Below are 22,078 nucleotides of genomic sequence, written 5' to 3'. Positions count from 1 at the left end.
CTTTAAATAAAATCCATTTTCCCTAACAGATGACATTGTTTCTTTGAAGGGTGAGTTAAAGCAGGGAGTATTTATAAGAATATGTACATCATTAATCTCCAGCCTTTAATCTCTACAGTCCTACTGAACCCAGGGAGGCTTCAAAGGGTGTGGGTGCCTTACACCTTTTTTATTGAGAGAGGAGGTAAAATAGAAATGAAAGATCTGAAATTAGAGTCGTATCTGTCATATTTCCTTTTAATCTGCATAATAAATTTAATGCTCGACAGGCTGGGAAGCTACCTGGATATTTGCCTGATGAACAGTTCTAGGGACAAACTGGAAAGAGTAAACATATTAATTAGAGACTGCACAGCTCCTTCTTGCTGGTGTAATCATTAAATTGATTTTTCCAGTCTGACATGTAATTGTTCCAGCGATGGAATCCTGCTTTCCACTCTCGTTCTGCTTCATCAATATTTCCTGTAAAACATGAAATGGGTTACATTAATCTAAATTTGAATCTCTTTGTATGCTAATTGAAAAATAATTTTGATTATCAATGTCATCTGCTCCAAATACATTATGGGATGGTCTTTTGCTTCTTTTCTTAAACCTGGAATGACTGAAAATTCAGTGATTAGTATTTTGTCTTTGCATCAAAAAGGAAGGAGTGCAAAGGATATCATTCTGGCAGGGCAATAAATACACTTTGGATTTTTAAAAAGAAATATACTTTTAATATACATTTTGGATAATTCTTCTGTTCATCAAAATCATCATTTTAAAGTCACTCTTTTTTCTTTTTTTTTTTAATCCTCAAGGTATTCCTTTGGGTAAACAGACCCTGCATTGAAACCCATACATCCTGAAGACTAAATAATGCAAAATGAGAGAGATGCTTGTAAAGATAAGGGGAAATCACAGCTTTGTTAAAGGCAACATCAGGATTTCCATTGTTTTAATGGATTTCAGTGAATGCCCAGGATCTTGACCTCCCATGGAACAAATCCCCAAATTCAAAGCATAAAGGGCACAGGTTTGGAGAAGAACACTGTCAAATGAACATGAAACCATCCTCTCTTTTCTTTTTCATCCCCACCTTTAAAGCACTTTCCAAGTAATCCTGAGTCCCAAGGAAATATTTCTTGCTGAATTTGTTATAAGCATGGGAGCAGAGGGTGAGGATGAGAAGAGTCATAAAAATAGAGGGTGAACAGAGTATTTTATGGCTCCTGCAGCCCCAAAAGGTGATTAACACCATGGGAAAGGCTGTGGTCTTGCAGGAACATCCCAGACACCCCCAAAATGTGGATAAAACCTGCGGGCTGTGTCAGTCACTGCTGCTCATCATTTTGTGTCAGCTGTAAACTTCAGGATAAAGTTCACAGATCATTGATGATCTGTGAATGCTTTGTTCATTCTGGACCCAGCTCTGGTGGTGTCCCTCACTGGCATGGCTCACTTCCAGAAAAACTTGGGGATGGTGTTCCTGAGGTAACAGCTCCGCAGGTTCTTTATGCTCCTCTGGTTTTTATGTTCTTCTGCTGCTCCTCTTCCCTCCATAAATACACCCCTTCCCCCTTTTTTACGACCTGCCAGCGCTGCAAGTGTAACTGGTGATGTGAAAATGAAATACTTCAGTGTTTTACACACCACTAGAGAGAATATTCGGGAGAGAGAGTTCACTGATCCCGAGATTCAGCTTGGAGAAGCATCCAGTAATTTGGTCGCTTATCTGCAGTTTAGCTCAACGTTTCCAAACCTTTTTGGTCTGGAAATCCAGATGGCAACTTAATGAGACTTTGAAATGAGATTTACTTCTTGGTTCCAGTGAGACCAGAAATAAAACCAGGATTTTTTTTTTCCTCTGGGAAGTCCTGTACTTTTAAATGCAGTCCAAAAGAAAATTGTGAAGAACAAATATGGGAAAAAAAAGTCTATAAATTAACCACATCCTTCTCCTCAGCTCAAAGTTGTAAATAAGCTTGGCTATAACAGAGATCAAAGGAAAGTTCAGATACTTTCAAATTTTCTTTCTGCAGGCCACAGCTGCCATTAACACAGAGATGATTTGGAAGTGCTGGTAACAATAAAATCTCATTTTCATTGCTAACTATGCAGATAGAACTCAGAAACATGGGGACAAAACATGCACAACATTCTGCTTTCCTGACTCTAAGAACTCTCCTTTACACATATTTAATTTAAACATGTAGTTAGGGTCTCAGGCAAAGCCAAATTTTTCACATTAAGCCAAATGGATTGGTAATTTAGTGTATGAAGCAGTAGCAGTATTATTTGGAGAAAACTGCTTGAACTGTGTTTCTCATTTTCTTCTTGATTCTGGGTGTCCAGTTTTATTTATGCAGGCAAAACCTCCACTTAGGAATTAAGAAGGAAACTCAAAAACCTCTCTTCTTTAATTATTCAGGTGCAGAGGTGTTTCAAGTCTGCTCAAAGACACCGAAATATCTCTGCCACAGACACATCTTGAATTAAAAGTCACTGTTCTGGAGTACAAATGATGGGGCTTCTCAGTCCTTTTTAAAGATTATGGTGAACAAGGGAGCCAGCTAGAGAAAGAAGACATCAAAAAACTCAGAGGAGCCACCATTATGGATCTAAAAGACAAAAGGGGGATGGAAATCACTGAAATAAGAACTTGGATTCCCATTTGTTTGCTTTCCTTCCCCCCAGTGATAAGATCCAAATTGAAGTCACAAGTCAATGCATCCCATTATCACCAACACCATCAATCTCTGGGAGGCAACCACCCATGACTTAGATGAGCTGACAGCTGGGAGGCAAAAAAGAAAAAGATTAGAGAGTCCAAGCTGACCAATAATTACAGCTCAGAGCACTGGGTGCCTGCAGAGCCAGCTAGCACTGGAAACAGGGAATTTTCTAGAAGCCACTGGGCAATCCCAAACCTTACCTTAATTCCTGTGCAAAGCCCAGTGAGGCTGACCAGGAGAAAAGGGGAGATTCTGTAGGCAATGGATCAGTGCTCTGAAAGGCTCCAGTTTAGCAGATCCAAATTTTAAAAGGGTTTTTTTTGATTCTTCAGCTGGAATTTCCTCTCATTCCATCTCTCCCTTGCTTTAATGGCATTCCAGCAAAGTTAAATTTATCACCATCCCATCCTTTGAACTGCTGGATGTGCCAATAAAGTGCTAATCTTAGTGTTAACACACAAAACCCCATTTAGGATTGGGATAAAGGCTATTAAGGCTGTTAATTAATAAGGGATGACAAGTTAGAATTAATTTTTCTGTCCTCAACACCTCACAATTGCAAGTTTGATGATTGCAGGATTTAGCAAACCCCCAAGTTTCTGGGTTCAGAAGTGTGATAAATGCCACAGGTTTGTGCTGTAGATTCTCATGGTGAGAGTTCCTCCACAAACACCACCAATAATATCTATATTGAGTATTCTTTAATCACACTCTGGGTATCAGAGCTTTGTTAGACACAGCAGTATATTCATTTTCACACGTGCTTTTAGGGACTATAAAATCCTCTCTTTTTTTTTTTTTAAATTCTTCCAGAATTCAGCAGAGCTCTCTGGGAGATGAGTTATTCTAAGGGCTGTTATCTTCCTTGTCATGGAATGAAATGTTGGGAAGAAATCAGATGGTTTAGGTACAGAAATTTTTTGCTCATAGGTGCAATATCTAAAGTCTTTGTTGGGAGGTGTGGTAGTATTGGTGAGGTTACCTGTGATTTATTCACATTTCTTCATGTATCCAACTCTGTGGAAATTTAATTTAATTCTGATGGCGAATTTTCCATTTAGTCATTTTTTAAATATTCTTACCACCCTGAATATTTATCTCTGTAGAATCCAGACACTGGTTGGAGGATCACAGCAAATACAATAATTTTTGTTGCTCATTGGTCAAGAGGTTGAACATTTCTCTGCCTCCACATAAAAAAGATCTTTTTAAGGTGCTTTTAAAAAGTAATGTATTCATATGACCAAGCTTGATTTCTTCATAGATGACACATGATCCAGTAATATCAAATAAAATAGAAAAATATGTATTAGGCTCACTAAAATAGCAATGGAAGAGTAAATGGAAAGTTTGGCTGCCTGCAGGGTTCTACAATCAAGAGGAAACGGGCTCATATAAATAGGAAGGGCTTTGGATGCATTAAAGGTTGTGTAGAGGAGGTAAAGTCTAACACAGATCCTTTTATAATTTACATATGATTGCTCTAAAAGCCACTTAAGAGTCACTTACTGTTTACTGTCCCTCCAGTGTGATCCAGCAGCAGCAGCCAGCAGAAACCCTTCAGGTTTCAGGATGGAATGGGAAATGCTGAGTGCTCCCAGCTTGTCCTGGCTGGACAGGGGGTGCTCAGGGCCTTGGAAATTGGGTTAAAATCCTGCAGGAATTGTGTCTGCTTGGAACTGAGAGCCCGGGTCTACTGGTCCTGGACACAGAACTCCAGGTTCTGATCGTGTCTGTAGTGATGGATTTATGAATTGAAACCCAAGCAGAAGACCTTGAGAAACCTTCCAAAATGACACAAATTAGTCTAGAGGTATCAGAGCCATATTTTATCTATGGCTGTTACTCTGGTATTACTTTGAGAGCCTTATTTTTTCCTTATTATTTTCCTACCCCACAACCATAATAATTTTTTTTTTTAAATCTGATATGATTGCTTGAGGAAAATGTGAATTTTCTAACAGTAAAGACATATATTTCTCATATATTTACCTGCCTCAGGGAACTTGTCTTACCCAGCCTGTGATGGGAACAGGCTGGTTCAGATCCAGGACACATTTGGAGCTGGCCTTTAAAAGCTTTAAAAACCCCCAGAGGGTGGCAAGGCTTGGGCTGGGAGTGGGTCAGGAATTAGGCAAGGGGTTACCAAGCAAATCCATGGCAAATCCCGATCACTTGGCACTGAAAAATCATGATTTCTGCAAAATAAGTTGTTTTGATTATCCTCTTTGGGTTCTACCTGAGAGAATTCTACTCTGCCTATTTGAACCCTACTTGAACTTGTAACAATGAGAACATAAAAATTCCTTGCTTGTTCCCTGTCATCTTCTATCACCTCATGTTACAGCAGCCTTCTTTTCCTAAGAATATTTCAATGAAAGGAGTAATAGAAAGGACAGACCCTCAGAACAAGAGGAAATCTCTGCATTAATGCTGTGCACTGTCCTTTGGGCATAAAAGGAGAGAGAAAATGCAAAATAATATTTCAGTGAAGAGAATTATTGCAATATAAGCTATTCTATCACATTTGTACACAGGATTTCAAAGGGTTTTCTGTCAGAATTGGATAATATTGTACAGGGAACATCATGGAAATACTCTGTTTTTATTACTGCAATGTTTCAAGGACTGACAGATGATACAAGACAAGGCAGTGCCACTTGTTGACAACATTCTTGCCTCAGTTCTATATTTGGATGCAGACACGACGATTTTTCTCTTTTTGCTCAGAATAGGCTCCTGAAATCCTTTTAATTAAATTATGTAAATTGATGTTGCGAATTACCGAATGTGGCACAGCCATGAATTTATGTCTGCTGGCAGGTCCTGAGTGCTGCTGTATCATCCCTCACCCCACAGGACCAGGCAGAGCTCTCCTCTCCCCCAGGATGTGTTGAACTCTGGTGATCTGCTCCCTCCTGCTCCACGCTGGCTTGGTTAAGCTCAGCCCATTTGTAGGATCCACATTTTCCCCTAGGGTTTCCCAGCCAGGTTAAAGGAATATGTCAAAGAGCTCAGTTCTCCTGGCTCAGCACAAAGTTGTCAGAATCTTTGAAACCTCCCTGAAATCCACCCATAATTGGGAAAGCTGTGATTTTGAAATCACACAGTAGGCTTCATAAATTATTCATTTTACCTACTGATTTCGTGTCTCTTGATTTAATTGAAAAACATCTGTTGAATTGAGAGGGGATAAAAGTTGAGCCATAATACAGTCACAGACTCAAATGAGGAGGGAATAAATTATTTCAGAAGGAATCATCTGTGCACCATGACAGTTTACATATTTTTAAGGCTTACGTGTTTTTTAAGACGAGCATTCAAACTGAGTCTCAGAGAAAGATTTTAAATTACTAATTAACATCTTAAAAGTGTATCTCATTTTTGAAACGAGACTTTCCCTCAGTCAAGCTGCAGAATGTGATTCTAGAGCTGCAAAATCACTTAATAAAATCAATTCCTTTTGAAATCCAGAGCACAGAGGCTTTTTCTATTGCTGGGCTTTGGTAAAACAGGGCTACAGGTCTTGGAAAAACTTGGGTCTTCTCTGTTCAACTGATCCTAAAGTTTCAAACAATTAAACTTTTCCTGGCAGTGAAATCTCATAAATCCATTGCAGACATGGCCAGGCACAAATCAGTTCTGTTTTCTACAGGCACATCCTGCAGGCTCAGGGTTCTCAGCAATGACACTCCAGAAATAAAACACAGGGCTCTCACGTGAGCTGGAAACCAGAATCCCCTCTTGGCAGTGGCAGTGCACTTCCTATCCTCAGGGGATCAGTGCATAAAATAGAATCCCATAAATAATAGATAATATAACCCAAATATAACATCCTGTAACGTCCCACAGTTTACACAGAACATCTAAAGCCTCCAGAGCTCCCAGTGCAACCTCTCCTTCAGCACTGATTTTCCTGCTCACTCCAGCACCCAGGAACCCTGGTGGCACCAAAACTCTTCCAGGGGGCATCCAAGAACAGAGGTTTCAGCACTCAGTGTCTCACATTGTGGCTGGACGTATGAATTTTGGGATGGAAAAACTCCATATCACAAAGTCCTGGCTCTTGGTGTGTCCCCAGGTTTGGTCCTGGTACAAAATAGGGTGGGGACCCCAAATCCAGAAGCACAGGGCACGTTCTGGGTCGACCCCCAGCAATCCAGCACCAATTCAGCTTTACCCAAATGAACATCTCAGTTACAAACAGGAACAGAAAGATCTGAACTCAATGGTCACATCAACATCCAGCAAATGATCCTTGCATGGAAGTTTTGTATAAAAGCATCTAGAAAAGAATTGTTACCTGTCATTTCCATCACTTTGGGGAAAAAGTGTTTCCAGAATCGACAGTGCTGAGCTCGTAGTTTTGTCAGTACCTCAGAAGTGTTGGTGTTCAGGGTCAAATATTTTTGGTCAGCACTAGTGAAGACTGGCCATTTTATTCCATTAGTCAGGGTCCCATTTGGAGCTCTAAATGAGAAAAGAAACACTCCATTTAGAGTGAGAAACCCCCTCAGCACACAATAAAGCATGATTTGGGTTTATTTAATAGTTGTTCAGATTAAGTATGTTACTTTGGGATGACTGATGTGTCCTTTTGGAAGAAACAGGGGGAAAAAGCCAGATAAATTTCATTTACCCTCATTTAAAGAAAAAAAAAAATCCCATTTGTGAGGTGTTCTGGGTTCATCAAAGGGAATAACTTAATAAATGATCACATTCAAGCAACTTTTTGAATCTGGAGTTTCTCACAGAAGTTGTGAATTATTAGGGATGACTCTAGAACTAACCAGCCTGCCAGTCTGAGAGGCTGAGTGATTTCTGGTTTAGTCTGAATGCCTTTGATCCCTTCAGGTGGACAAACAGACTGGAGTAAATGACTGGGATAAAGATGCAAGTAAAGGTAGAAATAATGTCTAAACTGGGATGGGGTCTGTATGGGGAGACAGAACAATTATTCCTCGTTAAGAAGGAACTCTCATCCTGGAGATGTGTTGAATCCTGTTTGAGGAGGGCCAAATGGGAGCAATCTGAAATCTTGTGGAAACTGGGAAGAGGAACAGAGGGCTTGACCCTTTATAAAACCAGCTCTGCATGTGAAAGGAGCACAGCTGTTGGTATTAAAAGAGTTGTGATAAATATTTATAATGCAGCAGAATTCAAAAGGCTCTAAGGACAGGCATCCAGATTTCACCTCCAGAAATGACAGAATCTGTACGAGGGGAAAAAAATGATTTAAATGTGTAGGAGAACAACAAAATGGGCAGCGTTACATCAGGGAACAAACAGAACAGAACATGAATTTTAGAATAAGTAGATTTGTATTTCAAACAGTCACAGATCTCCATTAGCTCAGAAGAGGTTGAGAATAGAAATTAAACATTTAATTTCAGTGGGAGCACAAGGAGCCATTTTCTTTCCTAGAAGCTGATATCAAGGAATCTGGGATTTAGGGCAGAGCAACAGTAATTGGTGATTCATGGTGGGATAAATTAACTCTGAGTTCACTTGGTTCTCTCTGCTTTATTTTTCACCAGGACTCCCCCTGGAAGGCAAAGAGGAGTCCAGGGAGTGGAGCCCATTTGGGCTCTGCTTCCCAAGAGAGGGAACAAGGCAAGAGGAGTGGGGGGAGCACTCAGAGCACAAGATGCTGAAGCAATATCGATATTTCTCAGTTAATTCTGAATTAATCAAGTTTCCACCCCATGTTTTTGTGTTCTGGGGTCTTTGGCCTTGGCTGCTTCAAGAACCAGTGTTGGAATAAAAGCTTCAGGCTGTCATTTCCTGACCTGCTCCCTTCTTCACTGATTTTTCCTGGCTAATTCAGCTCTGATTAACCCACGGCACCTTTTTTGGGTGCACATTTATTTGTGGCTCCTGAGAATGATGACTTAAGCAGAGCTGACTTGCACTTCAGTTCAAGATCAGGATGCTAATGGTGCTGTCAGTATTCATTTAACAGCTTTTATGCTATGAAATAAATCATGACATCCCACATTATAATTTACAGGTGTGTGGGGGGATTACACAATGCCTCGATGGCTACAGATGTATTTTACTAAAAAATGATTGAAAGAACTGTCAGGTGAACACAGCACTTTGAAGCCCGTGAACCTGCTGGTTGTGACAATCTCTGCATTTCTAGGAAGTTTACTGTTCAAAGAAATGCCCAATAATTTCCTTCTTGGCTTTAATATTGAAAATTTCCCAAGTTAAAAGCAGCTCCCAGTCAGAGCAAAAGGGAGATCACAGGAGTATAATTTGGAACAAGTTATGATTATAACCTTGTTGTTCCCTCACAATTACTGTTCATTCCTTCTTACTAATAACTCCATGACGAGAATTGCAGTGCCCAGAATAGGCTGTAAAATTCCCTGTTCTTTGCACCAGATTCAAGGTCTAATAATATTCCTAGAGAACAGTGGAAGTGTGGTGGGAATATCTTCAGTGAGCAGACAGGAATCCAATACCCTGCACAAACCTGTCGCTGCCCATTTAGGTTTGGATGGACAATCTTTGGTGATCGATTACAGAAACTTGTTTGCACTGAAAAAAGAGAGTTTCATTTGCATGGAAGCCTCCATGCTATCATCTTTTATCAATTCCTCAGTCCTCTGCTCTTTCATCTTCTGGTATTGCTTAATCACCTCTGCTTCAGTAAGTCCAGTTTTGCCACTTCAGTGCTGGCACTGGGGCCTGTTGTTGTGTCCTGAGCAGGACAGGCCTCTATTTCATGGCTTTATCTTGTCAGATCACCTTTCTTGGACAGGATTTATCCAGAGAAGGCCCTAATTTTGTTTGGAGAAAATCATCAGATAGCATGGCTTGGAAGGGAAGTTGGAAGATCCAACCTCCTGAAATGAGCAGGGACATCTTCAGCTAGACCAGGAATATGGGCTTCACTGAAGATCTCAGAAAGAATCTTGGTCCTTTTCTACCTTTTTTACCTTTGCAGGAGCAAGTCCTAAGGCAGTGAAGAAATACAATTCTTTGAACTGCTCCCAGAAAAGAAATGCGAGACAGAAAAACAAAACAAAACAAACCAAACCAAACCAAACCAAACCAAAACAAAACAAAACACAAACACCAACACAAACCACCTGTGTTTAAACTCTCGTGTAAACAGAATTTGTCTCATTTCTGAGCTATGTTTTCTCTTTGCATATGCCCTGAAATTATAGGCTGGATTCTCTCTACTCTGGTAGCGGCACAGCAGCTCATTTAAAATAAATTATTTTGTTAAGATGTGTTTTTAAGTGGAAGTTTCTTCATTGTACTTGCTGTTACTTAGGTCAGGTTCTTCCCCCTTTGGGTTTTTGCATCCACAATTGCCAATAACTTTTAGTTTTCAAGATTAATTTATAGCAAGTGTACTAAATTTGATATAGGCATGAAGAGGGGTTTGGAAGAGCTCATTCACCAATCATTTCTCTGTATTTAACATTCATCTTCAGCAACTTTAGAAACAGAAAGTTAATTTCATTCCAATGGAAAATGCAACATGAACAGAGCTCTGTTAATCATAATAAACATACATACATTACCATTCTCATTAATATGATCAATATAGCCTGAGAAACAATACCAGCTCACTGCATTTTTATTAATATTCACACAGCATCACCTTTACAAATGGTTTATCATGCAGACACACAAAAATATGTAATTCATCATCTGACTGCTTTTGGTAAACATTCAGGATATAAAGTACCTGGAAAACATTCCCTTTATTTTTGGGAGCAAGTTCTGAACAGCAGAGTGAAAACTCCTGGAGTGAATTCTGTCATTACCATGGAGGTTATTCTTTTGTAGTGTTAAGTTGTATTTTGAAGAGTCCAGGATGGCAAATATTCTCTGCTAACCCTCCTGAAAACACGTTTAGGGTGCTTTGGAAGTAAAAGAAGTGTAGCTTAGGCTGTCCCAAGCTTTCACCATGTTCCTCTTTGGGGCTTACATTGTGGGTTTCTCCAGAGGAGAAGAAAAACAATCCCCCATCTCAGTGCCCACTAAGATGAATGAAAACTAATGATAATTCTGCTTGCCTTGTGCAGGAGGAATTGACATCCATGGGAGACCTGTTCCTCCCAGTGGGAGTGGATTGGCTTCACCCTGGTTGGAACTGCTGCTGCCTGTTTCCAGCTTGGCCCCCTTTCTTTTAAGAGCTGGTTTAAAGGCAGCAGAGAGGGCATGTGGATCCCTTCCACTGGCTTTTGTGACTCCTGGTGGCTGTTGGGCAGCACTGGCAATCAGCTGGTTTCCATGGGATGGCATTTTATGAAGTGTTACCACGGGCACAAGAAAACCAGGAGGGGGAATGGCCTTGGAGGGAATGCAACAGCAAAAACAACCCCAAGTCTTGCAGGTTTCCTGCAGCTGCAGTCCAAAACCTCTGAGAATTATGGAAACAGTCAGTTCAGCATCAGACAAGAAGGACAACCTAAAGGTTTCACCCCAAGGGTAGCTCTGGGAGTAAGGGCTGCTTCTGCACATCTGATGTTGGATGATCTTCAAAGTCTAAACCAAACAGATGAACCTTTTCTTTTTTTCTTTTTTTCTTTTTTTCTTTTTTTCTTTTTTTCTTTTTTTCTTTTTTTCTTTTTTCTTTTTTTCTTTTTTTCTTTTTTTCTTCTTTTCTCTTTCCCCTCACATTTTGGAAGGAAACATTTGCTGTTCTTTTTCCCCACTTGGGCAGGAGGACACTCCTAATTAGCAGGAACGTTGATGAGGAGCTCCAGGCCCTCCTGTGCTGCCCCAGCCCCGCTCCAGAGGGAAGGGAAATGTTTGTGGCATTAGCCAGGCCAGCCCAGCCAGATGTCTCACAGGATTCCTGAAGGCAGGATGGGTGATATTTATACCTGTGCTCATTTTCCCATTGCAGCACACTGCCTGCCAGGTTAATCTCAATTTGGGGGGCTGGTGTGGTCCCTGGGGGGATGATGGGGTAGTGACAGCAGATTTTGTAATGCTGCCACCATGGATGTGAGAAAATAGTGATGGTTTTCTGAAAATATGTCATTAAACATTTCTCATATAATTGATTGAAATTATCATAGAATTGAAATTGAAAATTTTCTCATATAGTTGTTCCTTAATAAGGTGCAAAAATCCTGATTTTGTGGCATTTGAGCCTCACTGAGATTCCCACAGCAGGAAAGAAAGGGCTCCTCTGATGAGCACTATGAGTCTGAGGGATGTGCAGACTCGAATCCTTCCAACTCCCTTTTTAATCAGCTGGTTCTGGGAAGTTCATTATGCCCTGCTGTGCTCAGCTCTCACTCCCAGATCACACACACGAGTCCATAATCCAGTGACTGCAGAGTGTCCCTGAGCCAGAGGGAAACTGCTTTGCAAGTCCTAGCCTGGGTAAATATTATTCCTTCTGCTGATCCCTGAAGAAAGCAGCAGGATCCACCTGGCAGAGTCCTTAACTGAGAGAAACTGGAGAAGAACCTTTGCAGCCAGGCTTTCTTACACCTTCACAGGCTAAATAAAGCTCAGGATATTCCTCCCAGATTCCAGCCTGGACACAGCAGCTGCCTGTTTAAATGCCTTTAACCATAAATTATCGTGGGATGTGCTATTATAGATCAGTTTCAGGAAATGAAGCAACAAGCTGTTATTCCTTTTTTTTTTTTTTTTTTTGAGTTTTTTTTAATTTTTGCTATTTGCTATTATGTTTTTTTCCCATTGTGCTATTGGCTATTCTGTTTGTGCTGTTTGCTATTTTGTGTACAATATTTGCTATATTATGTGGTGTTCTGTTCCAAAGAGCCTCCTGGAGCACCCACTGGGTTGAACCAATTCCTGCTTGTGCATGTCATAAATTCCTGCTGTACACAAGGCAGGCCTCAAGGTATTTGTCATAAATACTGGAGGATTTCAGACTTTTAGATGCAGGATGTTCTGCCTCAGCTCTTTGCTGAGCATTTAGGAGCTGGGTGCTTCCAGCCCCTGGCTCCTGGACAGGAACCAGCCCTGGTGGCAGGAGAAATCAGGAGTTTGAGCCAGAGCTAACGAGCCCTTCAGCCTCTGCCTGCACTTCTGACCCTCTGGGCCGTGCTGCACGTGGGTCTCCTTCCCCCTGAAATGTTCCAGCCAAGCCTGGGGCTGCTCCAGGGATCCCAAACTCCGCACAGAGCATGGGTGAGATGGGATTTTATCATATGAGGTCCGGAGCTGTCCCACTGTTCTGTGTAAGAGTCACAGTGAGCACCTCACACCTTCTTCAGGACTCTGGTTCTGGTGTCAATATTCACATTTCATGTTTACATGGCTTTTGGATAGACAGGAGAGAGGCAACACTGCAGCTCAGTCCTTCTTTAAGCTGAAGGAACAGTTTTACCTCCTTTTCTCCCAATGTTCCTGCTTGGTGGGATCCTTCTGCCCAATTTCAGCTTTCAAGGGCCACTTCCCAAAGCTGGTATTTCCTACCAGTCTTGGCTGCAGGAAGACATCAAATGGAACCACAGCTTTTAGTCTTAACTTGTTGAAGAGGGATATTTGGGAATGGGAGAAGGTCCTGAACCCCACTGAGACCTTGCAGGAGGAAGTACCTTCCCTAGCAGGTAGGTAAAAGGAAGAGTAGGCAGGAAGGCACATGGCACTTGGCCTTTTAGTCATCCTCTGAGGCTGTTTTATCTCCTCTGCACCCCCTCTCCCTCCTCATGACCTGGAAAACCACAAACCTACACAATATCTTCACCCGAGTCACTCCCTGGAACAAACCAGGGCTTCATCAGAAACAAAAAAAAGAGGGTGTGAAGGGAGAGAATAATGTTTTTATAGCAATAAAACTATTAATACAGTGTTTTAAATTCCCACTGTCTTTGGTAAAATTTGTCAGCCCAGCTGGCTGTGAGAAAGAGTGAACACTGTGCTCATGGATATTATTGCTGCTTCCATTCCTTCCCTTCCCTGCCATTAATAAAGTTCATCCCAGGCACTCAGAAATTGTTGGATAAATGTGTTCAATGCTTTTCTTATCTCTAGAGACTAAATTTGCAATTGAGACTGTGCACTTGATGCTATGCCAGGATATGATAGTTGAGATTTGTTTTCAATGGAAATTGCCCTAATCATGATTTATTTTCAGGATGGATGCTCCACAGAGCCCTGCACCAACCAAAACCCTCTGGATTCGTTGTGTCCTGATGGATTTCATCACAGTGGCATTTTTCTTTATATTTTCTACTACTGTTTTATTTCTGTGAGTGGGAGGAAGTGCATGAGTCACAAACTTTCACGACCATATAATACAGGCCAAATTGAGCAGTCCTAAAAATGAAACTATTGGGTCGTTTTCAGGAGGGGGAATTTGTGTTACTGCTTCATCAGAAGCTGAACCACTGCAGCTTCATGCTGGGAAATGTAAACAAGAAGATAGAGTGTTCTCAACCCTCTCTCCAAATAGATATAATGATGATAATAATAATAATAATAATAATAATGATGATAATTATTATTATTATTATTATTATTATTATTATTATTATTATTATTATTATTATTATTATTTCTTACAGTATAAATTCATTATAGGTTTGACATTTACAATTGGAAGTTACACATGTTTTCCTTTGATAAGGAAATTTGAATTATGTCCCATTCTTGTAAATTCTTCTGAGTCTCTGCTTTGAACTGCAGCAAGAGGGAGATCTCCAAATGCCAACACAGGGACTGGGAGCCATGGAAGAGTTGCTCTTAAGAAGAAACAAAATGAATAGAGAGGAGGAACCTGTTTAACGTTCTTCTCTTTCAAAATTTAGAGGGTTTTGTGGAAATTTTTATATGCAGGCTACTTTATTGCTAGGAAAAACAGCTGTTAAACATCTGAGCATTTCCAGTTGTACAGAAAATCCACTTGGAGGTTGCGCCATGAATAAGACCCATGAGAGGTAGATATTTAAAAGCTCATTAAAATGAAAAACTTTGTTAGAATTTAAAAAAGATCACTGTTTTAAAACAGCTGCTCCTGTAGAAAGTGGTGTAAATTTGAGGTAGTGCTCTTTAGGGTTTGCATTTTATGAAATTAAGAAATTCTCTTAAGTTCCTGCAAGGAAAGGTAGAGGACACAGAAGTGTCTGGGGAAGCAGAGAATGTCAGCTTTCAATTTGATATTCTTATGGAATTGTGTAATATCACCAACTGCCAGCACAAAATACCCAATCTCTACCAACACGGCTTCAGGTTCTTGGGGACAGAATCTCCCAAATCCCAGCACTGAGTTTCTAACTACATTTCCCCCCCACTGCCTTCCCCTGCAGCTGATTGAAAACAGAATTAAACACCACATTGAGCTCCCTTCAGAAATGTGGTGTTAGGTAACCTCTGCTGCTCCTCATTTCCTCTCCCCTCGCCTCTGCCACCTCCCTGGAACAGCCAATCTCTGGCGTTGGGGACTGAATTAAAATGTGCACTGAAAGGTTTCCATTCCTCCCCTGGAACTTCTCAGCATCCCTTCAGATTAGTGTTCCAGAACCACCTGGAAAAATGGGCTTTGCAGACCTTTCCAGCTTCCATTTCTGCCTTCTGGTGATGAAACAAGGACTAACTGCAGAAGAGTGGCCCTCAAAAAGGGGGTTAACTGTGGGGGAACAAACATTAATTAGAATTTCTCCGTGCCTTTTGGGACTGTGTGTTTACATGCCTGTAAAATACATTCTCTCTGAAGTGCCTGGCTTTATAAGTGAATCAAATACAACCCATAATAAGTCCATGTGTGCCCTTCCTTCATTTCTCTGTTCTCAGGTTTGTTCTCCCCTGCAAGTATTTCAGACATTTTCTGCTCTCATATTTCAATCTCCTTTTTGTTCTCTTTCCTTTGTGCATTTCTTGGTCACCTGATGTCTTGCAGCAGTTACATTTCCCTCTCTTGCTTTTCCATTTTCCTTACTTCCCACCAGACACTAAATTATTTACACCCAGGTTTCCCACTCCCACTCCCAAATTTGAGGTGGCAATCACAGCATGGTTTGATTTCACTCTTGAAATGTTTCTTTCCCTTCATGCCTCTCCTTTCCCCTGAATGTGTCTGTGCAGACCCTTTGCCAGGTCCTTGGAACTCTGGCTTGTCACTGTCACATTTTCTGGAAAAATTCCCTTGCCCAGGATTCTTCTCCTGGGAAGCTGAGAAGCCTCAGAGAAAAGGAAAACAACATTATCTCATTTGATTCTCCTGTGTTTTGCTGCTTTGGAATGTGGTTTGGACCTGGTTTACCAACAGGAGATTGTTTCATTGGTTTCATGTGAGTTGTTTGTACTTAACCACCAATCCCAGCCCAGCTGTGTCGGGGCTCTGGACACAGTCACGAGTTCTCATTATTATCTTTTACCTTCTGTAAGTGCCCATTCTCTATTCTTTAGTATAGTTTTAGCATAACATTTTTTGATATGATATCATAAAATAATAAATTAACCTTGTAAGAACATGGAGTCAGATTCTTCATTTCCTTCCAACGACAGAAATACCACACCTGGCTCTCCAACACAGGCTCTTCAACCCATCTCACTTATGAGGAAAGGCCACATCCAAGATTTGGATCTATCACTGAATTAGGTTGGAGAAGACCTCCAGAATCTGTAAGTCCAACTGCTGACCAGCACTGCCAAGGCCACCACTGTCCCATGTCCCCAAGTGCCACATCCACATGGATTTTAAATCCCTCAGGGGATGGGGACTGCATCACAGATTTTACAAGGGCAGGACATCCCTTTCCATAAGAAATTCTTCCTAATATCCAACCCAAACCTCCCTCAGCTGTTCCCTCTTCTCCTGTCCTGTTCCCTGGAAGCAGAGCCCAAGCCCCTGGCTGTCCCCTCCTGTCAGGGGTTGTGCAGAGCCAGACATTTCCCCCTGAGCCTCCTTTTCTGAGCCCCTTCCCAGCTCCCTCAGCCTCTCCTGCTGCTCCAGCCCCTTCCCAGCTCCATTTCTCCCTCAGATCTCCCTCTCTTCCAGGGCTCAGTTGCTCTCCTTGCTCAGCCCCAAGCCACCACTGATGGTTTTGATCCCACAGCCTTTGAAAATGGAATTTGAGCTTCCCCTGCTCCACAAAGCACTGCCAGAGTTCTCTTCCAGGCCATCCTCTGCATTTCAGCTCTAGGTTTTAGTTTTGCTCTCACTCAAAGGCTCCTACAATATTTGGACATTTCCTTACTAGATGTTCTCCTCTCCTGTTTGGAAACAATGGTTTGACTCATCTGTTGGGAGGGAGGAAAATCCACGTGGACAGAATTGAGTTTGCTGCACATATGGGAAGGAACTTCTTGTAATTTGCAATGTTTGTAATAAATTAAACCAATCTCAACAATTTGCATCCCAGACTAATTTTCAAAAGACATCTGAATCAAATACTCCCGTTTTCAGTTTGGAAATTCAATGGCAGCTTGTCAGCCTGCAAGCCAGAGAGAGAGAGATGCCTGCCAAGATGAGTCTCTGGTTACTGATATTTTCCATGATCCACTCTTTCCCATTAGTTTGCTAAAAAGGTGTTTCCATTACTGTTCTGAATATAACAATGGATGTAAACTCTGGCAAAGATGATGAGTCACTTTTAAGAACTCAAAACTGAAGGTGGAAAAAATAAGAGTAAGTTTTCTTCAAAACTAAACTTTTTTTCCCCCTTTTTTTCCAAGACTATAATTTCTGCAATTTCTTTGCATAGCTCAGAAATTTCTCACATGAAAGACAGTGAATGAGAAAGTAAATGTGTCCTTCTGGGTCAAAATGAAAGCTTTAATTTTCCCTAACATGGGGAAGACTTTCCATATATATTTTTCATATTTTTGGGAACCTCTCTCCCACTCTGTTCATACTCCATTTTTTCAAATTCAGAAATCTTTTTTTCTGGATTCTTTACCTGATCAGGAAAAAAATCACTTGTTAAGATGAAGAATTAAATTTTCTGGAAGGGTGTGAGATCCCAGGAGCAGCAGCCTCAGGGAAAGGTTCCTCTTGCTCCCCCTGAGCTCTGGCTCTGGAGTGTTTGAAGACCCTGTGAGGATCAAAGTGACTCCAAACCCAAAAGTTTCCTTTATCCCTGTGAACACGAGCAAATCTTTGGCAGAAATACAGCCCACAGTAAATTTCTTCCCTTGAAATGGCTCAGAGGCACATAAAACTTCCAACTTCCTGAAGTATAAGGAAATTAAAAGTGGTTGGAGTTTTTTATTTTTATTTTTTCCCAGTATATTCAGTCCTTCCCATAGCCAGAGTATATAGGTCCCCAGTTCAAGTGCTGCCTGGACTCTATATGAGGCTGTTGGTTTTGTTCTCACTGCTCTGAAACTACTCTCAATAAACAGGTTGTGATAAGTTGGTAACAAAAGCACTGAAATTTATTATGTGTCTGCCAGAGGAACATCAGGGAAAGGCAATAATAACCAGACAAAATGCTTCACAGCTTTAGTGGGACAATCAAAGCCTCACAAATTCCCCTAAAACATAGGAGGAAATATTTCAGAGGCTTCACTTTATAGAAAAAGCTGCAAAGATTTGTTTCAGCAGTTGTAAAACTGGCAGGGAGACAAGTTTTGCCCGTTTCCTTTTATCAGAAACATTTTTCACAAAGCCTTAAAAAATATTATCTTTGTGTGCTCTGTTATATTCTTGCTTGAGTTTTCAGCCTGTCTGATTTGTCTGGCTCTTGTCTCTTTGCATCTCTCATCACTAAAGAACACAGTTACCCAATCTAATGGATAAAGGAATGGAAAAGGCACCCACAGATTTGGGATCCCATCTAGTTTTCCCAGGGATAAATGAAATTTCTCCTTCCCAGAGCTGGCAGAGCATCCTGGGGCTGGGGATTGGTAGGACACTGTTGGCGTCACCTGCCTGCTTTCAAAAGCTTTCTGAAGAATAACAAAATTGAGGCAGAAAAAGGAACTTGAAAAATGTTCAGAAAGAGATTTCTATTTTTTCATGAGTGTGGCTTAAAATCAAGTGTGCTGGGAAAAATTTAGGAGAAGGCCACTGAAAATTAACACTTGTTAAAATCAATGTTATTTCCACACAAACACAGTCATACCAGAGCTGATCCAGCACTTCTCCTGACACCACACTACACTTTCCTGCTGAACCCAATCTGCCCATCTCTCCTTGTCTAGCTGTGGTGATATCTGGTATTTCATCACATGATTTTGAGGCTAGGAATTGACATTCTACTGCCAATGCTCTTAAATGCAAGAATTAGCTGAGGAGACCCCAGGTCAAGGTAAAGGGAGGAATTCAACCTCAGAGTCAAGAATTCAGCCTCAAATCAAGAATGTTGATTTTAGAGTCTCTTCTGTCTGATAACCCAAATCTTTTATTAGGCTTGGTTTATTCAGACAGCAGGAGCAGAAATTCTCTTTCTTCCCTTGTTGGTAGAACAAGGATTTTTCAGGGTATGATGAAAATGTTGCTCTTTCAAGGCTCAAATGTATGAAAAAGAGAAGTATTTTATGGAATATCTTGATAGCACAAGGAGTGGCTGGGATACTTGGTCAAACTGACTTGATACCCCAGTTCAGCCATGAAAAAGGCTTTGTGAGCAGGATCTTCACAGACTGTGCCAATACAGATTCCTAGAAATGACCCTATTCCCTGGGATCCAGAAGAGACATTGGAGTCTGACAGCAGCACCAGCTCCAAGGCTCACAGGAGAAATGTGTGTTCCTGTCTCCTGCTGAATCCTCCACATCTCCACTCCCTGTTTATATTCAAAAATAGAGATGCCTGTCATTTCCCAGGAGAAATGGTCACTAATCACTGATGTTTATTTTAGCCAGGATGTGAAATAGGAAGTGTCAGAGATCTGGAAAATTGCATCTGCTCCTGCTGGGGATGGTGGTGGGCTGGGAAACCCCTGGGCTGGCTGACAGAGTCCTTTAGTTACTGAGAAATGCAGAAACCAAGGATTTCACACTATTGGGATGCTTTGAAGGAGCCACTCTCTGTCCCTAACATCTTTTCTTTTGTCCTTACATGACATTGAGGATTTCTCACAAGTTTTCTTTGCTTTCATCCCTGCAATTCTCTCTCCCATCCCTCTGTGGGGGAAGAGGGCAGCAGTTTTGTGGGGTTTAGCTGCTGGCTGGGGTTAAACAGAAACAGAAAATGCTCCTAAGTGCATATTTTTAATTTTCCTATCAGTATCTTCATTCCTCACATGATAATAAAACCCAGAGATCACTAAGGTCAAAATTTGGGCTGGAAGGCCCCTCATGAGAAGCAGCTCTGGCACCTCTCAGGCCCTCCCAGGCAGAAAACACCAGGAAAAACAAGATTTCTTCCAGTTTTGTTAACTCTACTTCATCTCCTTTCCTCTGCAGGCTGCTCTCCCCTCCCTTGTGCTTTTGTACTTCAGCACATTAGAATATTAGGTCAAACACCCTCACTAAAAAATGTGCTGTACAATATTTCTCATTTCTGCTGGATTTTTCTCTTCATCTGCTGGAGACATCAATGGTAATTTTCCCCTCAGAGGTTTGCCCTTTGATCATGCCAGAGTTTCCTACAAACATTATGTCAAGATGGGGCTTCCCCAGATCCTTATAAATGTTTGCTGTGCTCCAATGTGCTGGGGGAAAAAAAAGGATTGCTTATTAATTTCGGAATTATTAGGAATTTTTATTACTTCCCCACTGCTTGCACACTCTGAATAATGGGATACAGAGCCTGAGGTGTCTCTGCTCTGGATAATGAGTAAAGGGTCACACAGAGGGTTAATGCTGAACTGATCTTTCACTAACACAGAAATTGCTGGGTAGTATTGTTTTTCCCAATAGTGGTGGTTTGAATCCTCGTGGTGGGAGCAGAGGGAGGGATTATTTGCTGTTTGCTGTGGAAACCACTTGAAATTCAATCTGTGGGGTAATCTAATTATAGTGTGAATGATGATCAGAGTAGGTGACAGGACTGTCTTCCACAAACTTAAACCTGAATGTACCTTATGCTGTCTAATTTTAGGAGCTGCAGTGACAGGAACAGTGTTTTGCAGAGCAGGTTGTTGAGATTTATATATAAATATAGATACATAAAAGTTATGTACATGAAAATGAAATATATACATGAAAATGAAATATAGACATAATCCAGGGGAAACCAATAGTTCAAAGAAATGTAAATATCGCTCTTCAAAATCAAACATGGACCTGAATTTCCCCTTTTCCACTAAGGAATAGTTGTGTTCAGTGGCAGGATGTGCTGTCTCTGGTGGGAGATGCTGCTGCAGGCTCCTTTAGGGAGGGGGAGCTGCAGGGTGGAGCAAGGAACTTTCACTCAACACCAGCCCCAAAGGAGCAGTGTCACAGCACATCTTCATGGGGCAGGACGTGTTCCCAAGCCTGTCCCAACCTCTGACTTCATCCTGGGAACCTCTCAGGTGCACTTTTGGCCTTGACAAATCAACCTCCCAGCTCAGTTCCAGACTGAACCCCACGGAAGGCTTTGCTCTGCATCACAGCCCTCCCCACCAAACTCACACAGAGGGCTGTGCTCAGGCTCCCAGCAGAGAGGGAGGCAGGAAGAGCTCGTGGATTAAACTTTAGATTCAATTTTACCATAATTAAAGCTGTATGAAAGCATTTTGCAGCCATGGTCATTTTCTGAGTTTTAATATGCTCATCTCTTCTGTAAGAGAAATATTTATTACAAACTCCAGCATTTAAAGGGGATGGGAGTTGTTAAGGCAATTAATCCTCCTACTAATCAAGGCAATCAATCAATCAATCACACTCATTGATAAGTAAATCTGTTAAAAAAGGGATGCGGATAAAAGTAAAGCATTGAGCTCACCATGGAGGATGAGGGGAAGGGACAACACAGGGATGGGGGTTGGCAGCCACCAATTTTGGGGTGTCCTGGAGCTGGAGAGAGCCCAGGCAGGGGGAAAATGTGGAGTTGGGATGGATGGTGGAGCCTTTGACAAATGGCAGCCCCAGGATAACACCACGAAGCACAAACAGCTCTTGCCTTGCATGGATAAACAGGGAATGTCAGGTTGAGCTGGGAGGGAGAGGTGACACCTGGAATTACAGCTCCATGGGGATGACAGTGTTTAATTCTGGCAGGGAAAGTTCCAACAAGGTGTGGGTGGATCACAGGTTTGAAGGTGGAGAGTTATTATTTGAGGAAAAAGCACATTAGTGCAAGTCTCAAGGGTATGACCCTGTTTGTTTAACAAACAATTAAAAAAAAAAGATTAAGGATTATATTAAAAGATCCTTAATAATAAACCTCTATATGGAAAAAAATCATAAAATTAATTTTACAAATTGTCAAACAAAATGTAAAACCTGGAAAATGCAGAGTTAGAACAGGCAAATTCAGTCTAGAAACACTTACTTTTCTAATGTGACATTTTAAGTGGAATTAAGGTTTAAAA

The 22,078-nt window shown here is 41.2% G+C and overlaps 1 protein-coding gene across 5 annotated transcripts in view; it reads right to left on the bottom strand.

Annotated features, from left to right (window-relative positions):
- Positions 1 to 210: 210 nt before the first annotated feature.
- The window catches only part of BCHE (butyrylcholinesterase), a 47,159-nt gene continuing 25,291 nt past the window's right edge, over positions 211 to 22,078 (bottom strand). For all 5 annotated transcript variants that reach the window (XM_059855827.1, XM_059855830.1, XM_059855831.1 and 2 more), the window contains 2 exons: positions 7,021 to 7,187; positions 211 to 462 (listed from right to left, as the gene is read on the bottom strand). In XM_059855827.1, the coding sequence (XP_059711810.1) occupies positions 341 to 462; positions 7,021 to 7,187 (289 nt within the window). In that variant the 3' untranslated portion in view covers positions 211 to 340. The remainder of the gene's footprint in view (positions 463 to 7,020; positions 7,188 to 22,078) is intronic.

This window comes from Haemorhous mexicanus, chromosome 10, assembly GCF_027477595.1.
Source record: "Haemorhous mexicanus isolate bHaeMex1 chromosome 10, bHaeMex1.pri, whole genome shotgun sequence".
In the NCBI taxonomy this organism is placed as follows: Eukaryota; Metazoa; Chordata; class Aves; order Passeriformes; family Fringillidae; genus Haemorhous; species Haemorhous mexicanus.
Note: the sequence above shows the minus strand (reverse complement) of the source record. Positions and strands in the feature narration are given on the sequence as shown.